This window comes from Corythoichthys intestinalis, chromosome 22 (genome assembly GCF_030265065.1).
Source record: "Corythoichthys intestinalis isolate RoL2023-P3 chromosome 22, ASM3026506v1, whole genome shotgun sequence".
NCBI lineage: Eukaryota > Metazoa > Chordata > Actinopteri > Syngnathiformes > Syngnathidae > Corythoichthys > Corythoichthys intestinalis.
Window position 1 is genome coordinate 8,149,776 of NC_080416.1, and position 22,001 is coordinate 8,171,776.

Genomic DNA, 22,001 nt, shown 5'->3' on the forward strand with positions numbered 1-22,001 from the left:
GTGAGATTCCCTCCTATCTATGAAACTCAAGGTAAGGCATCACATAATATTTTGCCCCATCATCCCCTTTCATTGTTCTTGACTTATCTCGAAATTCCTTTTCTGACCTCTGTGACCTTTGACCCCATTAGCCCAAAATGGAATGAACTCTTCCCTTTCATATTACAAACATATCCTACTAGTTTGATAATAATTATTTGATTTGGTAAGATGTTTCTTTAGTCATTAATTCATTGTCTTCCATTGATGGCGCTAGACTTCCAATCGAATTTAACTGGGGGTGTTGGCAGTGATCAAATGTATACATACAGGTAGTCCCCGGGTTACGACGTCCCCGACTTACGTTATTTCGACTTTACGATGCTGAATCTCGTCAGCCGTTTAGTCTCCGGTGTTTTTTGTGTTTTTTCCTAGTGTATCGTCCGCCATCTCTCAGCATTGATTGTAAGTAAAGTATACTATTTGTCATCTAATTTTGTTATTTATTTGGTCATAGACTTCACTATCAGTTGAGAAGACAGCTCCTGCAAACATTGTGCCACGCCTTCCCATTGGGGGCCGACCCAGGCAGCACTGAGTTGTCTTTCACTGTGATAAACTCAAACACAGGATGCATTCAAACGCCGAATTTAGGTGGAAAAAAGACAAACGTTTTACTGCATTCAAGCAGGCAGGAGTGTCTCAAGAGTTATTTGGTCGAGGATTCAAGGTAATTATATAAAAGAGCCAATCCATGCACTTTGAAACGTTGTGAAAAAAATGCATGGAAAATTTTTTAGCTTGAAATATTTACGTAAAATGAATGATAACTGCCCGATTTTTGCTTTTAATCAAGAATATAGACTGTTTTACTCTCATATCTATAGAAATTCCGGAGATTCACGCATTTTATTTACAAGAACTTTCAACTTAAAAAGGTCTGTGTTTTATGAAGGCCGCCACGTTGGATTACACAATAGCAAAATTTTAGCTCGAAATATTTATGTAAAATGAATGATACTGCCCGTTTTTTTGCTTTTAGCCAAGAATGTAGACTATTTTATGTTCATATCTATGAAAAATGCGGGATGTACGCATTTATTTACAAGAATTTTTGTGATGGCCGCCATGTTGTATCCACACACAGTAGCTTAACTTTACATTTAAATGATCAGGTCATTTTTCAAAAAAGGATTTTTTGGCCAAGAAGTAGTCATTTAGACATTTCTGCTTCCATATAATTTTTTTTTTTCGCCTTTTACATGTTGTATTTTATGTCAATCTAAAAACGACGAGGGCCATATAGCCAGCAAGACGTGCTGAGGCATTAGTGACATCAGAATGCAACCTAAATAAGTTGTTTTTGTATATAGAAAAAAGTTTGTTGGGTAAAAGTAAGATGACTGTGCATGCTTTCCTCAAGTATTAAGTTTCTGATGTGAAAACTGAGTGATTTATAAGGTGTTGAAAACATCTACTAAATAAAAGAAAAATTAAGTTGGCATTTTGGTCAAAAACTTATATGATATGTAAAATATTGATTCATACTAGTATACCATTGATCCTGAAAATATAGGTGATTATACCTGCATTTGGTGATTTCTTTGCATCTAGCGTAAAATCTGAGAATTTTATAGCCATTTTAAGTTTCGTTATAATTATAATAAAAAATAATTAATCAGGATTTTATTAGGGAACGACTTAGAATTTTTTTATGCCGATGCTAATGGAGACTCACATAGGCCTAAGTGAGGTGCCTGTTTTGGTTTTAGGTCGCTAGCGGCTTTGGTTTTGATATTTGAATTTTAAGTTTTTGAAAATAGGCCCCCTACAGAGCGGTCCCGTGCCCTGTTTCCCGTCAACTGATAGTGAAGTCTATGCTATCTATCTTATTTTTTACTATATTTCGTTAATCTTATGTATAATACATGTTTTTGTATAGTTATTTTGGGATTTGGGGCATACCTAGGGGTACTTAAACGGTTACCGTAATTTCCGGACTATAAGCCGCTACTTTTTTCGTTCATTTTGAATCCTGCGGTTTATAGTCCAGTGCGGCTTATTTGTTGATTTGGGGTTAATTGGCAACACATGCCTCCTAGCATGCATTGCAGCACTACAGATGTACATAATTCATGTTCTGTGCTAATTATTTATGCATTTACTGTTCCAGTTTCTTTAATTGCTTGTTATGGTATTTGGTAACACTTTATTTGACAGTGGCGTCATAAGACTGTCATAACACCGTCATAGTTATGACATGAGACTATCATGGGCATTACTGAATACTTATGACAGATGTCATTAAGTGTCATCCAGCAAATTATGTTACCAACTCCATTTGTGTCCAGCTTGGATCTTTTAAATCCATTCAAAGTGAGATGATTTGCCGAATAAAACTAAATGATAACTGTTATAAGCATTTGTTAATGCTCATGACAGTGTCATGTCATAATTATGTCTATTGTGAAATGACAGTCTTATGGTGCCACTGTCAAACAAAGTGTTACCAAATACCGTAACTAGCAATTAACTAAACAACAGGAACAGTAATTGAAAAATAATTAGTACTTAACATTTAAGAACGTATTTTGATTGTTATTTACATTTGTTGCGCTGCAATGCATTCTAGGAGGCATGTTGGACAACAACAGTGTTGACAGCAGGTGGCATAAAAGATTGACTGTCTCCCCCAAGGGAGCAGTGATGGCCAAATGAAGCTTCTTGAAGCAACGAAGCTTGCAAACAATTGGTTCAAAGCTTCATGGTGGTTCATTTGGTCTTCTGACCGTCGTATGATACCGCTAGCTAATGAAGTGTTACCGGTTATTATCTTTTGGTGTAAATATCCCATAATACAGTGAGGACAGCTGCGGCTTATAGTCCAGTGCGGCTTATCAGTGAACAAATGCCGTTTTCCTGTCACATTTGGTGGGTGGCGGCTTATAATAAGGTGCGCCTTATAGTGCGGAAATTACGGTAATTCCTATTTACACGGGAAATTTGGCTTACGACGCCACTGTAGGAACGGAACTCGTTCGTAACACGGGGACTACCTGTATATCCCATTATAAAATACAGACGCCTGTGCCTTACGTATTATTTTTACTTAAATTTTATAAAATTTGGGAGGCGCGTCTCACAGTTCGGTGTAAAATTAACTGTACTCTGGAGGAAATTATGTGTAACTTCTCAACAGTCTGTACCTTCCATGTGTTGTTTCTTGCTTAATACCTGCAAAGAGCATGAAAGAATTATTATCGCGCTTGCCGTGGACCTGAACATGTGTTTGTATAACATCATTAAAGCCATAGGATAGCACTTTGTGAAACTCAAACACACTTGAGATCCCTTTCCATCTCCATTTCATTTCCAGCATTCACTAGCTGCGAGACTGCCAGAATTATCTACACTTGCTATCCTGCATATCATACATTACAATAGAAAAACAATGGAACACTTTATTTTATTTAAACTAACTTTCCAAGCCAGGGCAGGAAGCCAAAATGGTCCGTGTCATCATGAAACTGGTACGATTCACTTCAAAACTTGCCTGAGGTGGAAAATAAAAAAAAAAATTTAAATCATTTTGAAGTTTGACGCAACAGACAACCTTCAAAATCTGTCTGAATTTGATAAAAGAATAGACCTCGCTTTTGTCCTGCAAACCCACTCGTATCAAGTGCGGCTCTTTCTTACTAAAAGTGACAAGTTGAACAACATGCTGACCTTTGCGTGTCTGAGGACTGAACGCCAGCATAGTGCCAGTGTGGGAATGCAAAGATTTGACAAGAGAGACTTTGTGTCAGTCTTTAGTAGCATGGAGTGCATAATGTGCAAGTAACTCACAACTGCGTGTGAGACAAGTGTGTGGAAAGTCTTTCAGAGGGGAAGTTTGCCTTTATGAGGAAGCAAGAAGCTGCTCTTACATTATTCATATTGGAACTGAGGGAGATGATAGGAGACTTGCAGTCAACTGTTAAGAAAGCAAGACGCATGGGAAGGAAAGGGAGGGGAGTTACATGCAGCTAATATTTCCCTTGTTGTGTTTGTACCCCAATTTCCTGAAAATAATACACTGTAATGTATAAAACACCTGTAAAAAAAAAACAAAAAAAAAACTTCCATGTACTAGGCCCATGAAAAACAAAACATCAGAGCAATCATTATGATATTTTCAGAGGTTGGAGTACGCATGAGTACATAACTACATATATCAATTAGGGCTGCAGCTATCGATTATTTTAGTAGTCGATTAATCGGTGAACTAGTTAGTTCGACTAATCGAGTAATTGGATAAGGAACATAAAAAAATACCTGACCTGAGCCTCAAACGGTGTTAAAAAAAAAAATGAATAAATGAGGATATACAGTATGTACAACAAAAGAACAATTGGCTAACTTAAATAGCAAAAGTCCGCTAGCTTAAATGCTATAAAATGCCGGGTTTTTTTCTTTTTCTTTTTTTTTTTTAAACAATGTTCTTATCAGATGGTTCAGACACATACAGTATTCACACAAAAAACGGCTAAATATACCTTTAAATTATATTACAAATGCTTTAAAAAAATATCTCAAACCAAAACTTAGCTTATGTTGGTCTAAACAGGAAGCAGCTCGATTCAGCCATGTGAAATGAGGCAGACTAGAGGGCAGTGTATCCACCAAAATCAATAAAACTAAATGCAAACACTATGAAAACAAACCATTACAACACCACTGTCATTAAACGAATACTCGAAGCAGCAAAATTTAATTCAAATATTTTTTTCTAATCGAATACTCGAGTTAATCGAATAATCGTTTCAGCACTAACATCAATATAAATGGTGGAGATTAGTCGCTGTTTTAATTAGCGGTGTGACAATATATCGCAATACTTTGTAGCCAAAAAGGTTATCCATATGCTCCCACCAAAAATCGATATATCGTTTTAACAATATGTTAAAAAGTTTAAAAGGAACTAACAAGTTGCTACCAAAATCTTCCATTGGAATCAAGTATAACACCATTTACTAGGGTTGTTCGGATCATGTTTTTTTGCTCCCGATCCGATCCCGATCGTTTTAGTTTGAGTATCTGCCGATCCCGATATTTCTCGATCCGATTGCGTTTTTTTTTTTGGCTGCCGATTCAATTCCAATCATTCCCGATAATTTTTCCCGACCATATACATTTTGGCAATACATTAAGAAAAAAATGAATGAAACTCGGACGAATATATACATTCAACATACAGTACATAAGTACTGTATTTGTTTATTATGACAATAAATCCTCAAGATGGCATTTCTATTATTAACATTCTTTCTGTGAGAGAGATCCACGGATAGAAAGACTTGTGACTTTGTATATTGTGACTAAATATTGCCATCTAGTCTATTTGTTGAGCTTTCAGTAAATGATACTGCAGCCATTCAACCCAAATGCATGATGGGAAGTGGACCCATGACTGTGCGTAGTGCTACCATTTGATATATCTTCTCTGCGTTGGGAAATAACATAAGGCATTAAGAAAAAGATCAATTGCTACCTTGCTTCCCCACATTGCTTCCCATGATATTTCTAACCGTATGGAAAGGGATTGTAAGGCTTTAGCCTATAAAAAAAAAAAAAAAAGGGTTCAAAGGCTGCCAAAATTCACTCTATTCAATTTACGCTTCTTTTATCTCTCTAAATGGGTAAAACGGCGCCATTACAGATTGAGCGTGACAATGCGTGAGTGGGTCATGCAACGCATGCATTAATTGCGTTAAATATTTAACATGATACATTTTTAAAAAATTAATTACCGCCGTTGTAGGTACCTTAAGCTTAAACTAAAGACTCTGGATGAGTGTAACATATTATGTCTGTAACGTTAAATACATTTAGAAAATGATTTAATTAAAATATATATTTATACAGTATATATTAAAAAAAGGCATGGCCGATATTTTTTTGCCGATTCCGATACTTTGAAAATGATGTGATCGGACCCGATCGATCGGGACGCCGAAAATTAATTACCGCCGTTATAGGTACCTTAAGCTTAAACTAAAGACTCTGGATGAGTGTAACATATTATGTCTGTAACGTTAAATACATTTAGAAAACGATTTAATTAAAAAATATATATATATATATTAAAAAAAGGCATGGCCGATATTTTTTTGCCGATTCCGATACTTTGAAAATGATGTGATCGATCGATCGGGACATCTCTACCATTTACCATGTCCACGTTAGCTCACTGGCTGCCATTGATGGCCGATAACCTATATCCCGATATTGTCAAAACCCAAAAATCCGATACCAATATCAAACCGATACCGATTTATGCAGTCATGGACTTAACGTATTATGGCTAATTATATTGTGATGCCCCACTGGATGCTTTAATAATGATAAACGTAACAACGTCTATGTTTTTCAATAAAAAAAAAACATTCTGTGAAAAAATAAGAAAACAACTCCAACTGAAGTTATAGAAAATAAATGTCCCATATAAATAATATAAATGGAAATGAGCCAAAATGTCCATAATTAAGTTACCTCAAGGAGCCATTAGGGGGCGATCAAAGCATTACAAATACAGGCAATCATAGGACATGCCAATGCAATGATAATTCCTAAGATGCATTTTGCTGGACTTTTGCACAGATTGTTGTATTTTATTACTTTTCTAGTTTTCTTAGTGACTATTTCTTTTTGGTAACAATGTATTTATATGTCATGAGTTTATCATTCATTATTTTTCAATCATTTATTGTTCATTTAATTTTTGCACGATGAAGACAAATGGCCTGCTCACATAACAAATTACACGCATTTTTGGCTTGGCAACAGCTAATGGCAATAACTGCTATGCTAAGCTGTAACCAGCCCTTGTACAAAGGCAGACGACTTCTATGTTTACTTTAAAGGCAACATGCTTATTGGCTTAAAACCAAAGATGAAAAACTGATGTCAATATTATGCGATATCATTTTTAAAATGCTTTTATCGGCTACCCGATAAAATCGGACAACTCTAACAAACACATCAAAAAATCTGGGGGGAAACAATGGATGCTTTCCTAGAAGAACTATGTTGGGGCAGCAAACTGACAAAGACAAAGAACGTTGGTTAAAAAAAGAGGAGAAGGGGGACTAGAAGCACAAGAGAAGCGGAGTTCTGCAGCCTAACGGCCTAGTTTTCTTCACTTTGGAGGATACTCTAAGAAAGTCAAGAAAACACAGCGTTGTACAGTGAATGCAAATGAGCACTAGTGGGGAAAGATAGCTACCTTGGTAGGTAGGTCGGCTACTCAAAACAGCTTCAACGCTCGCAAAAACATGGAGTACTTTTTCCCGTAACAGCTAGTGTGTCATGACCCGCGAGTGGTAAACGCGAGTTAAGAGTTTCTGGCAGGCTGAATGAGAAATGCGGCAGCCCGCTGTAATTAGGGTAAGTGAAATTGTATCTGCGAAGATGATGCGGTCGCTGCGTGTTGTACGTCTCGGCGGCCTCTGTTTAAAATACTTGGAAACGGTGGAATCATTGTGATTTTCTTCTCCGTTGTCATCATTCTTTCCCTCATAAATTGCGGTCGAACGCACTGTATTTATCGAGTCACTAAAAACAACTTGACAATGTGGCATGAAGTCTTCAAGCACTCATGTTTGACTTGGGTTTGCTCTCCTTTTGCTCAGACTGCAGCTCCCTAACGTCCAAAAATAACATTTGATGCCTCAATCTTGGAAAAACATGAAATGTGGGTTAGAAACGGCTTGTCCTTCCTTCCTTGCGGTTCTTCAAATGCTTGCTTTTCGTTAAAAATATGGCATTGTGTTGCATTTTCAGGCGCCACTGCTCGATTCTTCCATGGTTTTAAATAGCTTGTATTTATCGTTGCTGGCAGGATTTTTTTTTTCAGTGCTATTGACGGTGATGGATGTCCAATCTGGACAACGCGCCTGCCCGGGAAACACTTTCAAGTCTGGATATTAGGGGTGTAACGGTACACAGAAATCTCGGGTTCGGTACGTACCTCGGTTTTGAGGTCACGGTTCGGTTCATTTTCGGTACAGTAAGAAAACAAAATGCAAAATATAAATGTGCTAGTTTTCTTGCGGCGGCCACGTTGTCACACCGTTGACGTTTCTGGGTTGTACTGTCGTACCGTGTTGGTCCTCATTATAGTAGAGAAGACGGAGTAAATATAATCTACACAAAGAAACTGTAACCCGATCGACTCACAGCCTTGAAAAGTAAGGGTTACATTACTTCAGAAACTCGTTCGATACGCCTCCGTTCCGAACCGAGCACCACGTACCGAAACGGTTCAATACAAATATATGTACCGTTACACCCTTACTGGATATATGGAGGAAAGCTGGGGAAAATGGCGGCTGCTGTGTCTGACCACACTCGAAGTTGAAGACATCGAGAATGTGTATCTTTTTGTAGCGCTGTTGGGTGCGATTCTTCTGCAGGGGCTTGGATCCCACTTGATTCGTCGGATCATCATGAAAGTGTTGGAAAGCCAAAAGAGATAAGTGGAATTGGCCACTACTGCGACCAGCGCCATTTCCGGCATGTACGCCAGCCACAACAAGGCCTGTGATGACTTATTAAAGGTGAAGAAAGATCTAGCGGCATCAAACGCTGCCACAACCCAAATGGTTATGAAAATTACTACGGAGCTGCAAAACCTGGAGACGAATGTTTGTCGGAATGCAGTAAGGAATGAAAACCGCGACGAAAATTGGGGTTGCGGACACGGCCTGCCGTTGGTCCTCAGCTATTCCCTATCTTCTGGATCGAATCAAGTGAATGAACTAACATCTGAATTCGGAACTAATCTACTGGATTTAATCAACATAACGAGCTCATCGCCGCGATCGACAAGGACTATGGGGAAAATGAACAATCAAGGGGAGGGTAAAAAAAAAAAAAAAAACTTGTAATCACTACACAATCTGTAATGTCAAAAATTGCTATTCGACAATTTCTGCGTCCTATGGTATACTGGGGGCGGGATTCAATAAATTCTCCCGTCTGCCCTTTTCTTTTCGGGTTGAATTAAATGTAAACACATATGAATGCTGTATGTTTGTTTGGATTTGTCATCCCTGATAGAAAATAAATAAAATTAAATAAAATTAAAAATTCCATCTTGAACGGGAGGGGCTGGCCTGATCTCGGATCTCATCAAATTGTATGACCCGGATTTGTTCACTTCAATCTCTTACCGCCCCCCTGACCCGGTGCAACCCTTTCTACTTCCCCTTTCCCCAATCTTGTCCCGGTTCCTCCAGGTTAATCTGCTGGCGTAGCAGATGCATGCGCTCATTAACCTGGTACCACCTTCTAAGAACCTCATTAAGTGTGACACAGGAACAAGAATAGCAGTGATTATCTGCATGTTTTTTTGTTTTGTTTTTTTACTTTCCAATACAGATGATCGGAAGAGAGCAGAACTACCCTGTACGCTCTGAAACCGTTAGCTTCGCACATTCATACTTTCAGCAAAACCTCAACTCCCTCCAGTGTCCTTCTATCCACTCCATTCCAATGCCACTGCAGTGTTTCATTAACATGTCATGTGGAATAAATGAGCTCATTCATTCAACTTCCATAAGTTTGCTGCCCACCCCAAATGTAAACAGACCTAAAGAAGGGTGTAGCTGACAAACTGACGTTGAGGGTAAACCGTATTAGAAGACAGTCATATTTTACAGTTTCAAAGGGACCGAATAGGGTGGTAGTGAAAATGACTACCGTATTTTTTTGGACTAAAAATCATAGTTTTTTCATAGTTTGGCCGGGGGTGCGACTTATAAACTGAAGCAACTTATGTGTGAAATTATTAACACACTAATGTTAGGGCTGCAGCTATCGATTGTTTTAGTAGTCGATTGATGAACTAGTTATTTCAAATAATAGAGTAATCGGATAAGGAACATAAAAAATTAAAATACCTGAGCTGAGCCTCAAACGGTATAAAAAAAACAAATAAATGAGGATCATCTACCTATATACCTAAAAAAAAAATGTTATCCGATTACTTGATTAATCGATAGAATTTTCAGTTGATTACTAAAATATTTGATAGCTGCAGCCCTAAACATATTCCCACAAAAAACGGCTTAATATACCAATAAACAAAATTAGAACTGCATTAAAAAACATTAGCTCAAACAAAAACTTAGCTTATGTTGGTCTTAACAGGGAGCAGCTGGATTCAGCCATTTGAAATTAGTTACATCATATTCACTGTTGCCACTAGAGGGAAGTTTATCCACCCAAATAAATAAAACTAAATGTAAAACATTCAAAACAAACCATTACAACGCCACTTTAATTAAACGAAAACTAAAAGCAGCTAAATTAATTTAAATTTTTTTTTCTAATCAAATGACTCGAGTTAATCGATTAATCGTTGCAGCACTAATCATTATATCAGCAGTATTATACTAGCATGTTCTTTACCCTATAGTTATCTGAATAACTCTTAATAGCAGTGTTTTTGGTAGCCCTTTTAATTTTTCTCTTATTCTTAGTCTTTGAATACTTATTAGTATATTTTATTCATTTCAAAAATGTTTTCGTCTTTGTCTAGTTTTAGTCGACAGTTACTCAAAATGTTTTCATCTGTAAAATTCATAAGTTTTGGTCCAAAAATAAAATAAAGGTTTCCAACAATGTCCAATAGTTTAACATCCTCTAGACTTACTGACTAGAAAAGCCACGTGGCTTTGCTTTAGACTGGCCAGTGTTTTATGAGGAAGCTCGCCATTCTGAAGCTAAAGCTAATGCGAATGTTACGCTAACGCTAGGAGTTACATTAACATCTGATGATCACTCAGCACAGACCTTTAAAGGCTAAAGCAACATTGCACAATCTTTCTTGCCAAGATAAGAAAATAAATCTAACCATGTTTCCAAACAAGCAAGATGGAGCGCAGCCTAGCTTGAGATACATCCTAAAGTTCTGTGAGGAGGAAGAGGTGCAACACATCTCACATGAGTGACACGACCCAAATACTGCGACGATGCAAGCTGATGTTCTCCATGTACAATATGAAAATGTCACGCACTGTGAACACATGACAGAAACGATGTCGCAGTTTCATGTCGTTGTCATCTCGTCATAGCAAATCTGGCATTCGTCTTGTTTTTAGCTCGTCGTTGTCACGTCATCATCATGAAAAAATGTTCGTTGACAAAATATTTTCGTTATCGATGAAAACAACGCTGGTTAATAGCGATGTTAACATAGCGGGCATGTTCTCTGTTCGTTCTTTACACCTCATGTAACGTTAGCATACCGTACACTTATTCAGCCTATAGTTCTCTATTCTATTTCCATTTCAAATTGCCTGTTAAGATGATATGTCTGTTCTTAGTGTTGGACATTATCAAAAACCGTAATTTCCCGAATGTAACGCGCACTTTTTCCCCCCAAAATCAACTTGTAAAATCATGGTGCGCATTATAAATGGGTACATGGATGGAGACAGAAATATACAGTATATATATTACATACAGTGGGGAGAACAAGTATTTGATACACTGCCAATGGGTATATATATAAATCGAGTTTTTTTTTTATACTGACACGGCCACGTTGTGTTGAAGAAACGTATGCGGCGACCCGTTGCCGACCATTACGGTACATGACGTCACCATTTTGTTTCGGTAATACTTCACTCTAATCGGCCGAATGATTTCGTCTGTGTTAAATTCTGCTTTTTTCACTCTTAATAAAGCACAGAATTTAGTTTCTTGAACTCATTTGAGTCAACGTTTATTGCAGCTCCGCAACTCGGACCATGACAAACGTAGGCACACAGACTTCCTGTGTCTGTCACCTATATCTGTCCCTCGGGAAACTCAAACCCAAATAACAATAGTTCCTATTGTTACTGTCGTCTTGACAGCGATGAGCTCTCACGGATTTCCGACTTTCGTTCTCACTTTCATTTTATTGTATCAATCCATGGAAGAAACATTTATTCATCATGATGACACGAGCAAGTTATACAGCAGCCTTTAAAAGAAAACTCACATCTGTTTTGATTTCTCCTAGATTCTGGTAAGTTGGAGAAATTGTCAAATCATATTATTACCGTAAATATTGTCAGTTTATGGTAATGTTTTGAACTACCAATGTGCTATGCTTGTGCTGTGTTTCACCAGTCAGTAAAATGACATTTCTGTATCTGTACACGAGCTCTGTTTTCTTGTATTCTTCTATTTATTGGTGCTAAAATTAGGGTACGCGTTATAAACGGGTACAATAATTTTCCCTAGATTTTACAAGTAAATTTGGGGTGCGCCTTATATTCGGGAAATTACGGTAAGTTTCTACCCAAAAATGTGACTTATAGTCCGAAACGACTTATACTTGTTTTTTTTCCTCGTCATTGCACAATTTGGCTGGTGAGACGTATTCTCAGGTATGACTTATAGTCTAGTTACTAGGGATGTCCAGATCACATATTTTTTCATGTGAGTTTTTCTGAGGATCGGCCGGTACGGAGATGTATATATTAGGGATGCCATCCCTAATACATAAAACCCCAAGTCTCCAACAAAGGTGCCATCTCGTCTTACCTCTCATACTCCAAGTTGTCATGGTCACACCGGGCATCTTTATGTTTTTCCCAGTCCTTCCCGTGTCGGCACGTTGTCAATGACACAATGTCCTTCCCGTTGTGAATGTGATGAAGCGCGTTTCTCGTATCAGAGCCGATGCCAGTCAGATAACGCTTCCCTTTGAACATGAGCAGGTACTTCCTCCGAGGCGGGGTGGTGTTCCGGACCAACCACCCTCGTTCGCCGCCTTTTTGTGGGTGTTCTTTTGAAAAGAGCGGGATGGAGATGTCAAAACCAGGTCGGTAATGTTCGGTATTGAGGCTAGCTCTTGCTAGGATAGCTTGACCGATGTTGAATCCCAAGTCCTCTGTGTAGTTGGGCCACGTGCCTGAATAAAGGTTGAAAATGAGGTGATTACGCCCGTCATTCCAAAGAGGGTAACCCCGAATCCGATCGTCCACGTTGGGCACGAACTGCCCTGACAACTGGTCCCGATCCAAAGTGTCAATCCCTAGGACGAACAAACACGCTTCCCGCGGATCCGACGTATAGTAGCGTGACTCCGCTATCGACGTCAAGATCTTTTTATAGCTTTCGGAAACCCGTTCGTTTTTCTCCGAGGGGTACACGTACACCCGGAATCCTTCCAGTCCTCGGCGCCGACACTGCGAAAAGTCAAAGCAAGTCTCCATGCGGCAGTGGCTGTCCTTGTAGATAACCGACCACGCTTGTCGGCGTTGCCGGGGCGACTCCGACGTCCCTGGGTCTGTCTGGAGATCATTCAGGTGGGCGTAGCAGGGGAGGAACGCCCGGTCGGTCCAGTTGGGCCAGGGTCGCGCCACCTCATGCTGGCCTGTCAACATCCGGAGCAGACGTGCAGGTAGCTGGACTCCCCTACCGAAGTAAAAGAAAAGCAGCCAGCAGAACGTACACAAGCCCAGAAGAACATATTTCTTGCGCGCCTGCATGGGGGCCCGTCTCTGTCTTTTGTATTTTTCGGGCACGAGCCGGGATGCCGACTTCTAACAAGGAGCTTCCAAAGGAGGGCAGTGTGTCAACGAGGTCATGGCCACCTCCTTCCAGTGCGGCACGGTTCCCTTTGCCATTCAGTCCGAGTTAATGTCGGGCCTCCATCAGTCTTAGATGGCGGAATTGAGCCGTCTCTGTGGCGGAATGCGCTGCTTCTGCTGATGCTGTGTGCATTTCTTCCCTGAAGAGCGATTTCTTGGCTGTGTCGGGCCAAGCTCGCTGCTTCATGGTGCCTAGCGCAACTGCTGTCTGCCGGCCCCTCCTATGGGGAAGCAAACAAACAAGAATACAGATCAGCACAGTGAGGAGTTGCCACTGCGAGCCAACTGAAATGAGATCTGAAACTCACACAGGTTTCATGAAATTAGCAAGAATGACATTCAAATATTTCAATTTACTCTCGTGCTGACAAACATATTGAGCAATTGTCTGACATTGACGGTGCTAGACAGGCACTGAAAAATGAACATCCACAGGCAGTTCTGCCAATTTACATTGGACAACTATCGTCTAACGTCCTTTGCAGTTGTTAGATTTGAAGCTAGGTTTATGTCCACCTAGCTTGGCTAAAAAGAACACTACAACTCAACCGTATTACGATCTGAAACTCACACAAGATTCGTGAAATTAGTAAGAAGGACATTTGAACTGTTCAATTTACTCTAGTCATGACAAACATATTTAGCAATTAGCTGACATTGATACTGCTAGACGTCAATGGCACTGAAAAATGAACATCCACATCCAGTCCTGACAATTTACATAGGAAATCTGTTTTCTATTGTCATTGGAAGTTGATAGATTTGAGGCTAGGTTTATGTACACATAGCTTGGCTAAAAAGAACACGCAAGATGTAGCTTTTGTGGAGGTTGGTATCTGCTCCCCCAGGTGCTGTGATCGTAACCCTCTATTTATTCAGGGGCAAACAAAAGGAAGGGAAGAGCTGGTAAGCAACATAGAACATAAAATAGAACACATAGACTATATAGGAGCCACATGGCCCAGGACATAAAGGCTGACTAAACAGAGGTTATCCTATCTGGGAACTAACTATGATAAGGAAAGCATAAATGTTAACTCTAAGCACAATAATGCTAACATTTCCCCCTTGTTTAACATTCAATGTGTAGGACATAATGTATGGTAATTTGTTTTGAATTTAATAATACACATTCAATGTGTAGGACATAATGTATGGTAATTTGTTTTGAATTTAATAATACACAATCATAAGTGAGCATTGAGCTGAAAACAGCAGGTGTGAATCTTAAAACAATTGGACATGAATAAACATCTAATTCTGAATCATCATCTAAATCATCATATACTTAACCTTTGAGAGGAATGTAAAATTAAGGTATATATGCTAAATCTCGCTGTACTTTATTTTGAAATGGAAAGAATCAAGGAGGCAAACAAAATGATTGGAGGAGCAGGAAAGCAACATAGAACATAGAATAGAATACATACACTACATGGGGGCCACATGGTCCTGACGAGACAGAAGTTATCCTATCTGGTTACTAACTATAATAGGGAAAGCATAAATATTAACTTTATGCACAATAATTCTAACAGTCGTGATTGAGTTCATCACATTTAACTCAATGTAAAAAGTGACTATGCCAGTGAATTCCCTTCAATGGGAACGTTGACCCTACCAATATGGCTGTCACATAAGTAGGCATGTCAGTTTACCAGGCTTCTTTTGGGGCCACAACCAGAGTGTTTCTGTTTTTGTTCATTTTAATTTTATTTGTATTCAATTTAATTGTATGTATTCATAAAAACATAAAAAAGATGATTAATAATTAAAACAATAAATATTTTTGGCAACACTTGTACTACACCAAATGTTAGTATTGTGCCCTACATCAGTGATCCCCAACCACCAGGTCAGTGTCCGGTATCTGTCTGTGGCGTATTTGTTACCGGGCCGCAGAGAAATAATAAATAATTTGTTAACCGCCATTAGAGGGGTGTTCGCACACCTATAGCAGCCCAGCGTCAGTCAATGTAAACAGTAACATTAGCTGCTGTTGGATGTGTGCTGCGGGCGGCAAACCTTAGCATTGACTGACGGGCTACCTTCGGTCGTTTTGCTCGGATTAGCTATCTATGTACAACTGTCGTTGATAATGACGTTGGCGCATCAGATTTGAAAATAACAAGCTTACACGTTAGCAAAAAACAGATGTCTTTGGATAGTTTTCTTACGGGGAAAAGGCTACCTACTGAGCCAGAAGAGGAGCCTACCAAGTCCATTCTGCATAATTTCGGCTAAAAGCTAGCAAACAAGACAACAAAAGCGAATGCAATGACAGCATCATACCTCATAGCGAACCGTATTGCTAAAGCCAAAAACTTTTTCATGATTGGAGAAGAACTTACTATGCTTGCGACCAAGGATATTTGCAATCAAGTTTTAGGAGAGGCGGCTATTAGAAAATATCTGATTTAGCGTACGGGTGACTTGCATTTTTCATTTCATTTCCCCTTACTTAACTCATTTGCTCCCCAAAACGTATAAATACGTTCTATTTTTAATTGTTTCAGAGTCCTAAAAACGTATTTATACGACTTTTACGGGTTTTTTTTCACCAGAGACATCTATAAGTTCTGATGCAACTTCACTCCAAAGCACAACGCTCAAAATCCATTTTAAAGCAATAAATCTGGCCACTGGAGGGCAGTAGCGCATTTGGTGAGAACTCATATAGGACCGTGAAAGGAAATGAATGAAGAGAAATAGTCAGGAATTGGAAGTTGGAAGAAAAATGTAGAGAACGATGTAAACACAAGGCACATGCCCCACACAAGTTCCCTAGGTGAATTCAATCAATACAAAAGAAAGATTTTTTAAAAAATCTATCGTGGTGAGAGACAGGCGGTGATGAGGGAAAAATTTACCCCGTCTGCCGATACAGCCGCGGCCACAACAGCGTCATCTCTCAGTTCAATAGTTTAGTTATGTGTAAATAAATTGTTACTTTGCTATAAAAAGCTCTATTTGTCTTGTTGTTTATGTTATTTTGTAGAACGAAAACCTTATTCAGATGTTTGGGATGTCACAAAAGCAAAAAAATAGCTGTGTTAAAGTCAAAGTTATGTTTGAAATGTATGTTTTTACAAAAAACTCAATGTATCTGTTTTTTTCATCAGAAATTGGAAAATAGCTCAAACTAAGCTATTTTCTAATGCTGATATCTAAAGAATGGAAAAAGATATGAACTTAGGTTTTTTTCCTGGTTTGGGGGGTTCCATGTTTATATAGCAATAGAACAGAATTTTCTGTGGGCCTTGCAAAATCAGTCAAAATCCAGTAAAACGGCCGGGAGCGAAGGAGGTTGCTCCGGTGAAAATGGCTGGGAGTGAATGAGTTAATGTTTGTCTTTAGCCCCATCTTGTTATTTTATACTTACTGTAATTATCTGCCACACATTGCCAGTCTGTGAAAAAAAGGCCCACATCACATCGGTCCGTGGTGCAAAAAAGGTTGGGGGAAATTGCCATGCATGACCCAAAATGTGATGTGGATGTTAGGTCTTTTTTTTTGTTTTTTTAATTACCAAAACTAATCACTTTTCTATGGTGTTAAATCAAGGCCAAAAGTTTTGTAATCTGAAAAAAAGAAACGATTGAAAAAAAAAAGCTTGAAACTGAATGCTTAAGTTTTATTCTTGAATCTTTCAAAAGCGAAAAAAACGTTTTATTTTTTCCAGTTACAAAGTTGATATTTTCAGGTTCAAAGATTTTTCTTTCACTTTCAGGTCTTTTTTTTCAGATTCAAAACTTTTGGCCGTGTTTTGACGTGGGGTGCGCGGCCTCGTCGAGAGGCGTGCTGAGTTGTGAGAGACAGCCTATCAAAGCAACCCCGAATTATGTCGCCTTCAGGTAACGTGGGTACTTTGATGAATTATGACTCCACACACTCTCCACTTAGTTTTCTTAAAACCTGTAGCTAAAGTCATGCTAAGGGTGCGGGGGACTTTTGTAAGTCATTCTAGACAACTCTTGGTCAGTTTTGATAAATAACAATTGGAAAATATGCCAGGTTGTTGACCTTTACCTAAAGAAATGATGTTTTTTCGCTTTTGAAAGATTCAAGAATAAAACTTAAACATTCAGTTCCAAACATTTTTTTTTCAATCGTTTCTTTTTTTCAGTTTACAAAACTTTTGGCCTTGATTTAACACCATACTTTTCCTACAAAGGTTTAAAGCAACAGTCCGAAATTGATGGAAACGCACAATATGAATCAACATGCCCTTTTGTAAAAATAAGAATAGTTTTTAATTTCAATATCGCCTTGATGTAAATGTAGCTATTGAACTGAAACAACAAATCCACAGATTTTTTTTTACATAGAAAAAAAGAAATGCTTGATGATGTATTATATTATGTTCTAGTTAATACTAAACATGCAGTCAGTATCTCTTCCAAAGCTCCATGACACAGATTGGAGTTAAGGCGGAGTGGAGGAAAAGTTAAGCAGCTTAACCAAATGAAGAAAGACACCATTACCTACACCTTTTCGGTTAAATTCTTAACGGTTCCCATTTTTCTGCCTTCATATGTACAGTATGTGTTCGAAAGTGTCGGGGGGGTTCACAGTAGACGACAGTGTTCCCCCTGCCAGCGTTCGCACAAAGGCAGCTTTCACGACTCACCTGCCCACGTCCTCAACCGCTTATTCACATTCCTCAATACTCTAGCCAAGAAGTGATGGCGGCAACACCGTTGGAACAACTTGGAGGAATAATACCTCCTTTGATATGAATGAAGCCGCCATTGCCGACAAGGCTCGCTAAAATAATTTGATCCGTTATACGCTTTTGAGGATCAGAGAGACATAAAATGGACGTTAAAAAAATCCACACATTTGTTTTCATGTGATACTTTTGATTAGGGTTGACACTAATTATTTTAGTGAAAATGCGATTAGTCTGATTATATATAAATCCCTTATTTACTGTTGATTAATTGTTAGAACTAGAGTTGACCGATATTGTCGAATTCCAAAAATACGATACGATATCAAACCAATACCGATATACGCAGTCGTGGACTTAACATATTATTGCTAATTGCATTGTGATGCCCCATTGGAAAATTTAATAATGATAAATGTAACAACTTCAAGGTTTTCTAAATACACATTTTGTGAAAAATAATAGAACAACTTCCAATGAAGTTATGGGGATTGTTGAAATAGTGCAAACACGAGTTTTTGGGATGAACAGCAAGTGCTAATAAGGCACTGCCATATCACTTATGCGTATGCATATTGGCCCAAAACAGATCATGAAAAACCGATTTCGATATCCGAAATCATTTTATAATACTTTTATCAGCCGATATTTTCAGCTACTGGATAATTTCGAAAACTGTAGTTGGACCCAAAAATATTTTCAAATATCATTAAGGACAAGTGATATCAGATAATAGTTTTTCCCCCGTTTTGAATATTTAAAATAAAAAAGATCCATGTTTTTAATTTTAAATGAAAGAGAATTAAAAAAAATAAAAAATAATTTTTAAACACTATTTTTCATTGTGTTTTGAAAATATATCCATGAATAAATATTTATTTATTTATTTTAATTTAAATATGAAAAACATTTGCTGCATGGATTAGGTGTCAATGTTAGCCAATGAGTTAATTCCGATCAAAATGTTTGATCATTGCCCACGAATGATTAAATCTGACCTTAACCAGAAATTAATATTAACAACCGTGCCTGCCCTTTTAATGCAGTATACAGCATAATAATTAACTAATTAGCTGCCATTGACGGCGCTAGACGTCCAATCAGTCTTGACTGGGAGGGCTAGCAGCGATCCAGGTACCGAATAAAATTGGGTTGGATCTCTAGCGTCGTCAGTGGCAGTTAAACATGTTCGACATATTTACAGGTCTTAACAAAAAATTAATCACGATGCTTCAGCTAAAAACACAGCTGTTTACCATAGCATATCTGTCGTTAATGTTCAAATCTGCAATGTTTGACTTTTGTTTCCTATTTTTCTTTTGTAAGAGTTGTCCGATAATCTGTGTTTCCAAAAAATCGATATCAAAACGATACCGAGGCCATCACTGCTCCCTTTGGGGGGGCAATCAACCTCTGCTGCCACCTGATGTCAACACCTACTGTAGTCCAACATGCCCCCTAGCATGCATTGCAGTGCTATAGATGTAAATAACAATCAAAATTCACATTCTGTGCTGAATATTTCTTCAGTTACCGTTCCAGTTGTTTCATTAATTGCTAGTTATGATATTTTGTAAAACTTTATTTGACAGTGGCCCCATAAGGCTGTCATTCAAAAATCATAATTATGTCATGACACTGTCATGAGCTTTATAACAGACGTCATTTAGTGTTATCCAGCAAATTACCTCACTTTTGGAAGGATGTAAAAGACCCGAGCTGGACATAAATTGATTTATTGACCTAATTTGCTGGATGATACTTATTAATGACATCTCTCATAAGCATTCAGTAATGCCCATAATAGTGTCATGTCATAATTATGACGGTCTTATGCTGTCAAATAAAGTGTTACCTATTAAGCAAATAAATCAACACATAAGCCGCACTGGACTATTAGTCGTAGGATTCAAAATGAAGGAAAAAACGTAGGGTTTTATAATCCGAAAATTAAGGTGGTGTTTTTTGTCCCCCCCCCCCCCCCCCCCCCCAATATGGCGCTTTCAACATTTTGGTTTGCTGACCCCTGGACTAATCCGAGTTGAGATTTGTGTACGTGGCCGTCTAGTTGTTGCCTGGATAAGTCCTTTCATAAGTCTGAAATTTGGGATCATATTGGATTTGACTGCAAAAACAGGGGGATGGAGTATTTAGAATCCAACATTTAAGCAGGTTTGGACGAAAGCAAGTGTGCACTAAAAAAAGAGAAAATGTTATAATTAGGGTTGTTCCGATCATGTTTTTTTGCTCGTGATCCAATCCCGATCGTTTTAGTTTGAGTATCTGCCGATCCCGATATTTCCCGAACCGATTGCTTTTTTTTTTTGCTCCCGATTCAATTCCAATCATTCCCGATAATTTTTCCCAATCATATACATTTTGGCAATGCATTAAGAAAAAAATGAATAAAACTCAGACAAATATATACATTCAACATACAGTACATAAGTACTATATTTGTTTATTATGACAATAAATCCTCAAGATGGCATTTACAATATTAACATTCTTTCTGTGAGAGGGATCCACGGATAGAAAGACTTGTAATTCTTAAAGGATAAATGTGACTTTGTACATTGTGACTAAATATTGCCATCTAGTGTATTTGTTGAGCTTTCAGTAAATGATACTGTAGCCATGCCCAAATGCATGATGGGAAGTGCAACCATGACTGTGCTTAGTGCTACCAATTGATATATCTTCTCTGCGTTGGGAAATAAAATAGGGTGTTAAGAAAAAGACCAATTACTACCTTGCTTCCCCACATTGCTTCCCACGATATATCTAATTGTAGGGAGAGGGATTGTGAGGCTTTAGCCATTTAAAACAAGGCTCCAAAGGCTGCCAAAATTCACTCTACTCATTTTACGCTGCCTTTTAGCTCTCTATATGGGTAAAACGGCGCCATTACAGATTGAGAGGATAAATTTGATAACCCTACCTTAAGCCTAAACTAAACACTCTGGATAAGTGTAACATATTATGTCTGTAAGGTTAAATACAATTAGAAAACGATTTAATTAAAATATATATATATATAAAAAAAAGGCATGTCCGATATTTTTTTGCCGATTCCGATACTATGAAAATGACGAGATCAGACCCGATCGACATCTCTAGTTAGGAATGTAAGAGGCAGCTAAGATTTGTTGATATTTCAGACTATTTATGTTGGCTTCCACCCTGCAGATCTCTCGCACACCCCCATACTGGATGTAACCCCAGACCATGATTTTGCCACCACCAAACTTCACTGTTTTCTGAGTGAATCTCGGATCCAAGCGGGCTCCAGTAAGTCTCCTGCAACATTTGCGGCTACTGTGGTGTAATTACCTTGGTCTTTCCAAGGGAAAGAACAAGGTTATGTTGTTGTACAACTTTATTGTACTTCTTTATTATTATTCTTTATTACCTTGGTCTTTCCAAAGGAAAGAACAAGGTTATGTTATTCTACAACTTTATTATTACCTTGGTCTTTCCTATGGAAAGAACAAGGTATTGTTATTCTGCAACTTTATTCGCCTTATTACCTTGGTCTTTCTGAAAGAAAGAACAAGGTATTGTTATTGTGCAACTTTATTGTACTTATTATTTATTCATCTTATTCTCCGCGTTTTTTTGAGCCAACGCACAGCCCAAACCGTAGCACCGATCGGCACAGTTCAAGTATCGGCACGACCGGAATTTTCGCGTGACGATGGGAATTTTTCAAACCG

General features: G+C 38.3%; 1 protein-coding gene across 3 annotated transcripts in view; it reads right to left on the bottom strand.

The window, feature by feature from the left end:
- ext1c (exostoses (multiple) 1c) overlaps window positions 1-22,001 on the bottom strand; it is a 147,498-nt gene that overhangs the window by 87,685 nt on the left and 37,812 nt on the right. For all 3 annotated transcript variants that reach the window (XM_057827192.1, XM_057827194.1, XM_057827193.1), the window contains exon 2: window positions 12,562-13,834. In XM_057827192.1, coding sequence (XP_057683175.1) covers window positions 12,562-13,511 — 950 coding nt within the window. In that variant the 5' untranslated portion in view covers window positions 13,512-13,834. The remainder of the gene's footprint in view (window positions 1-12,561; window positions 13,835-22,001) is intronic.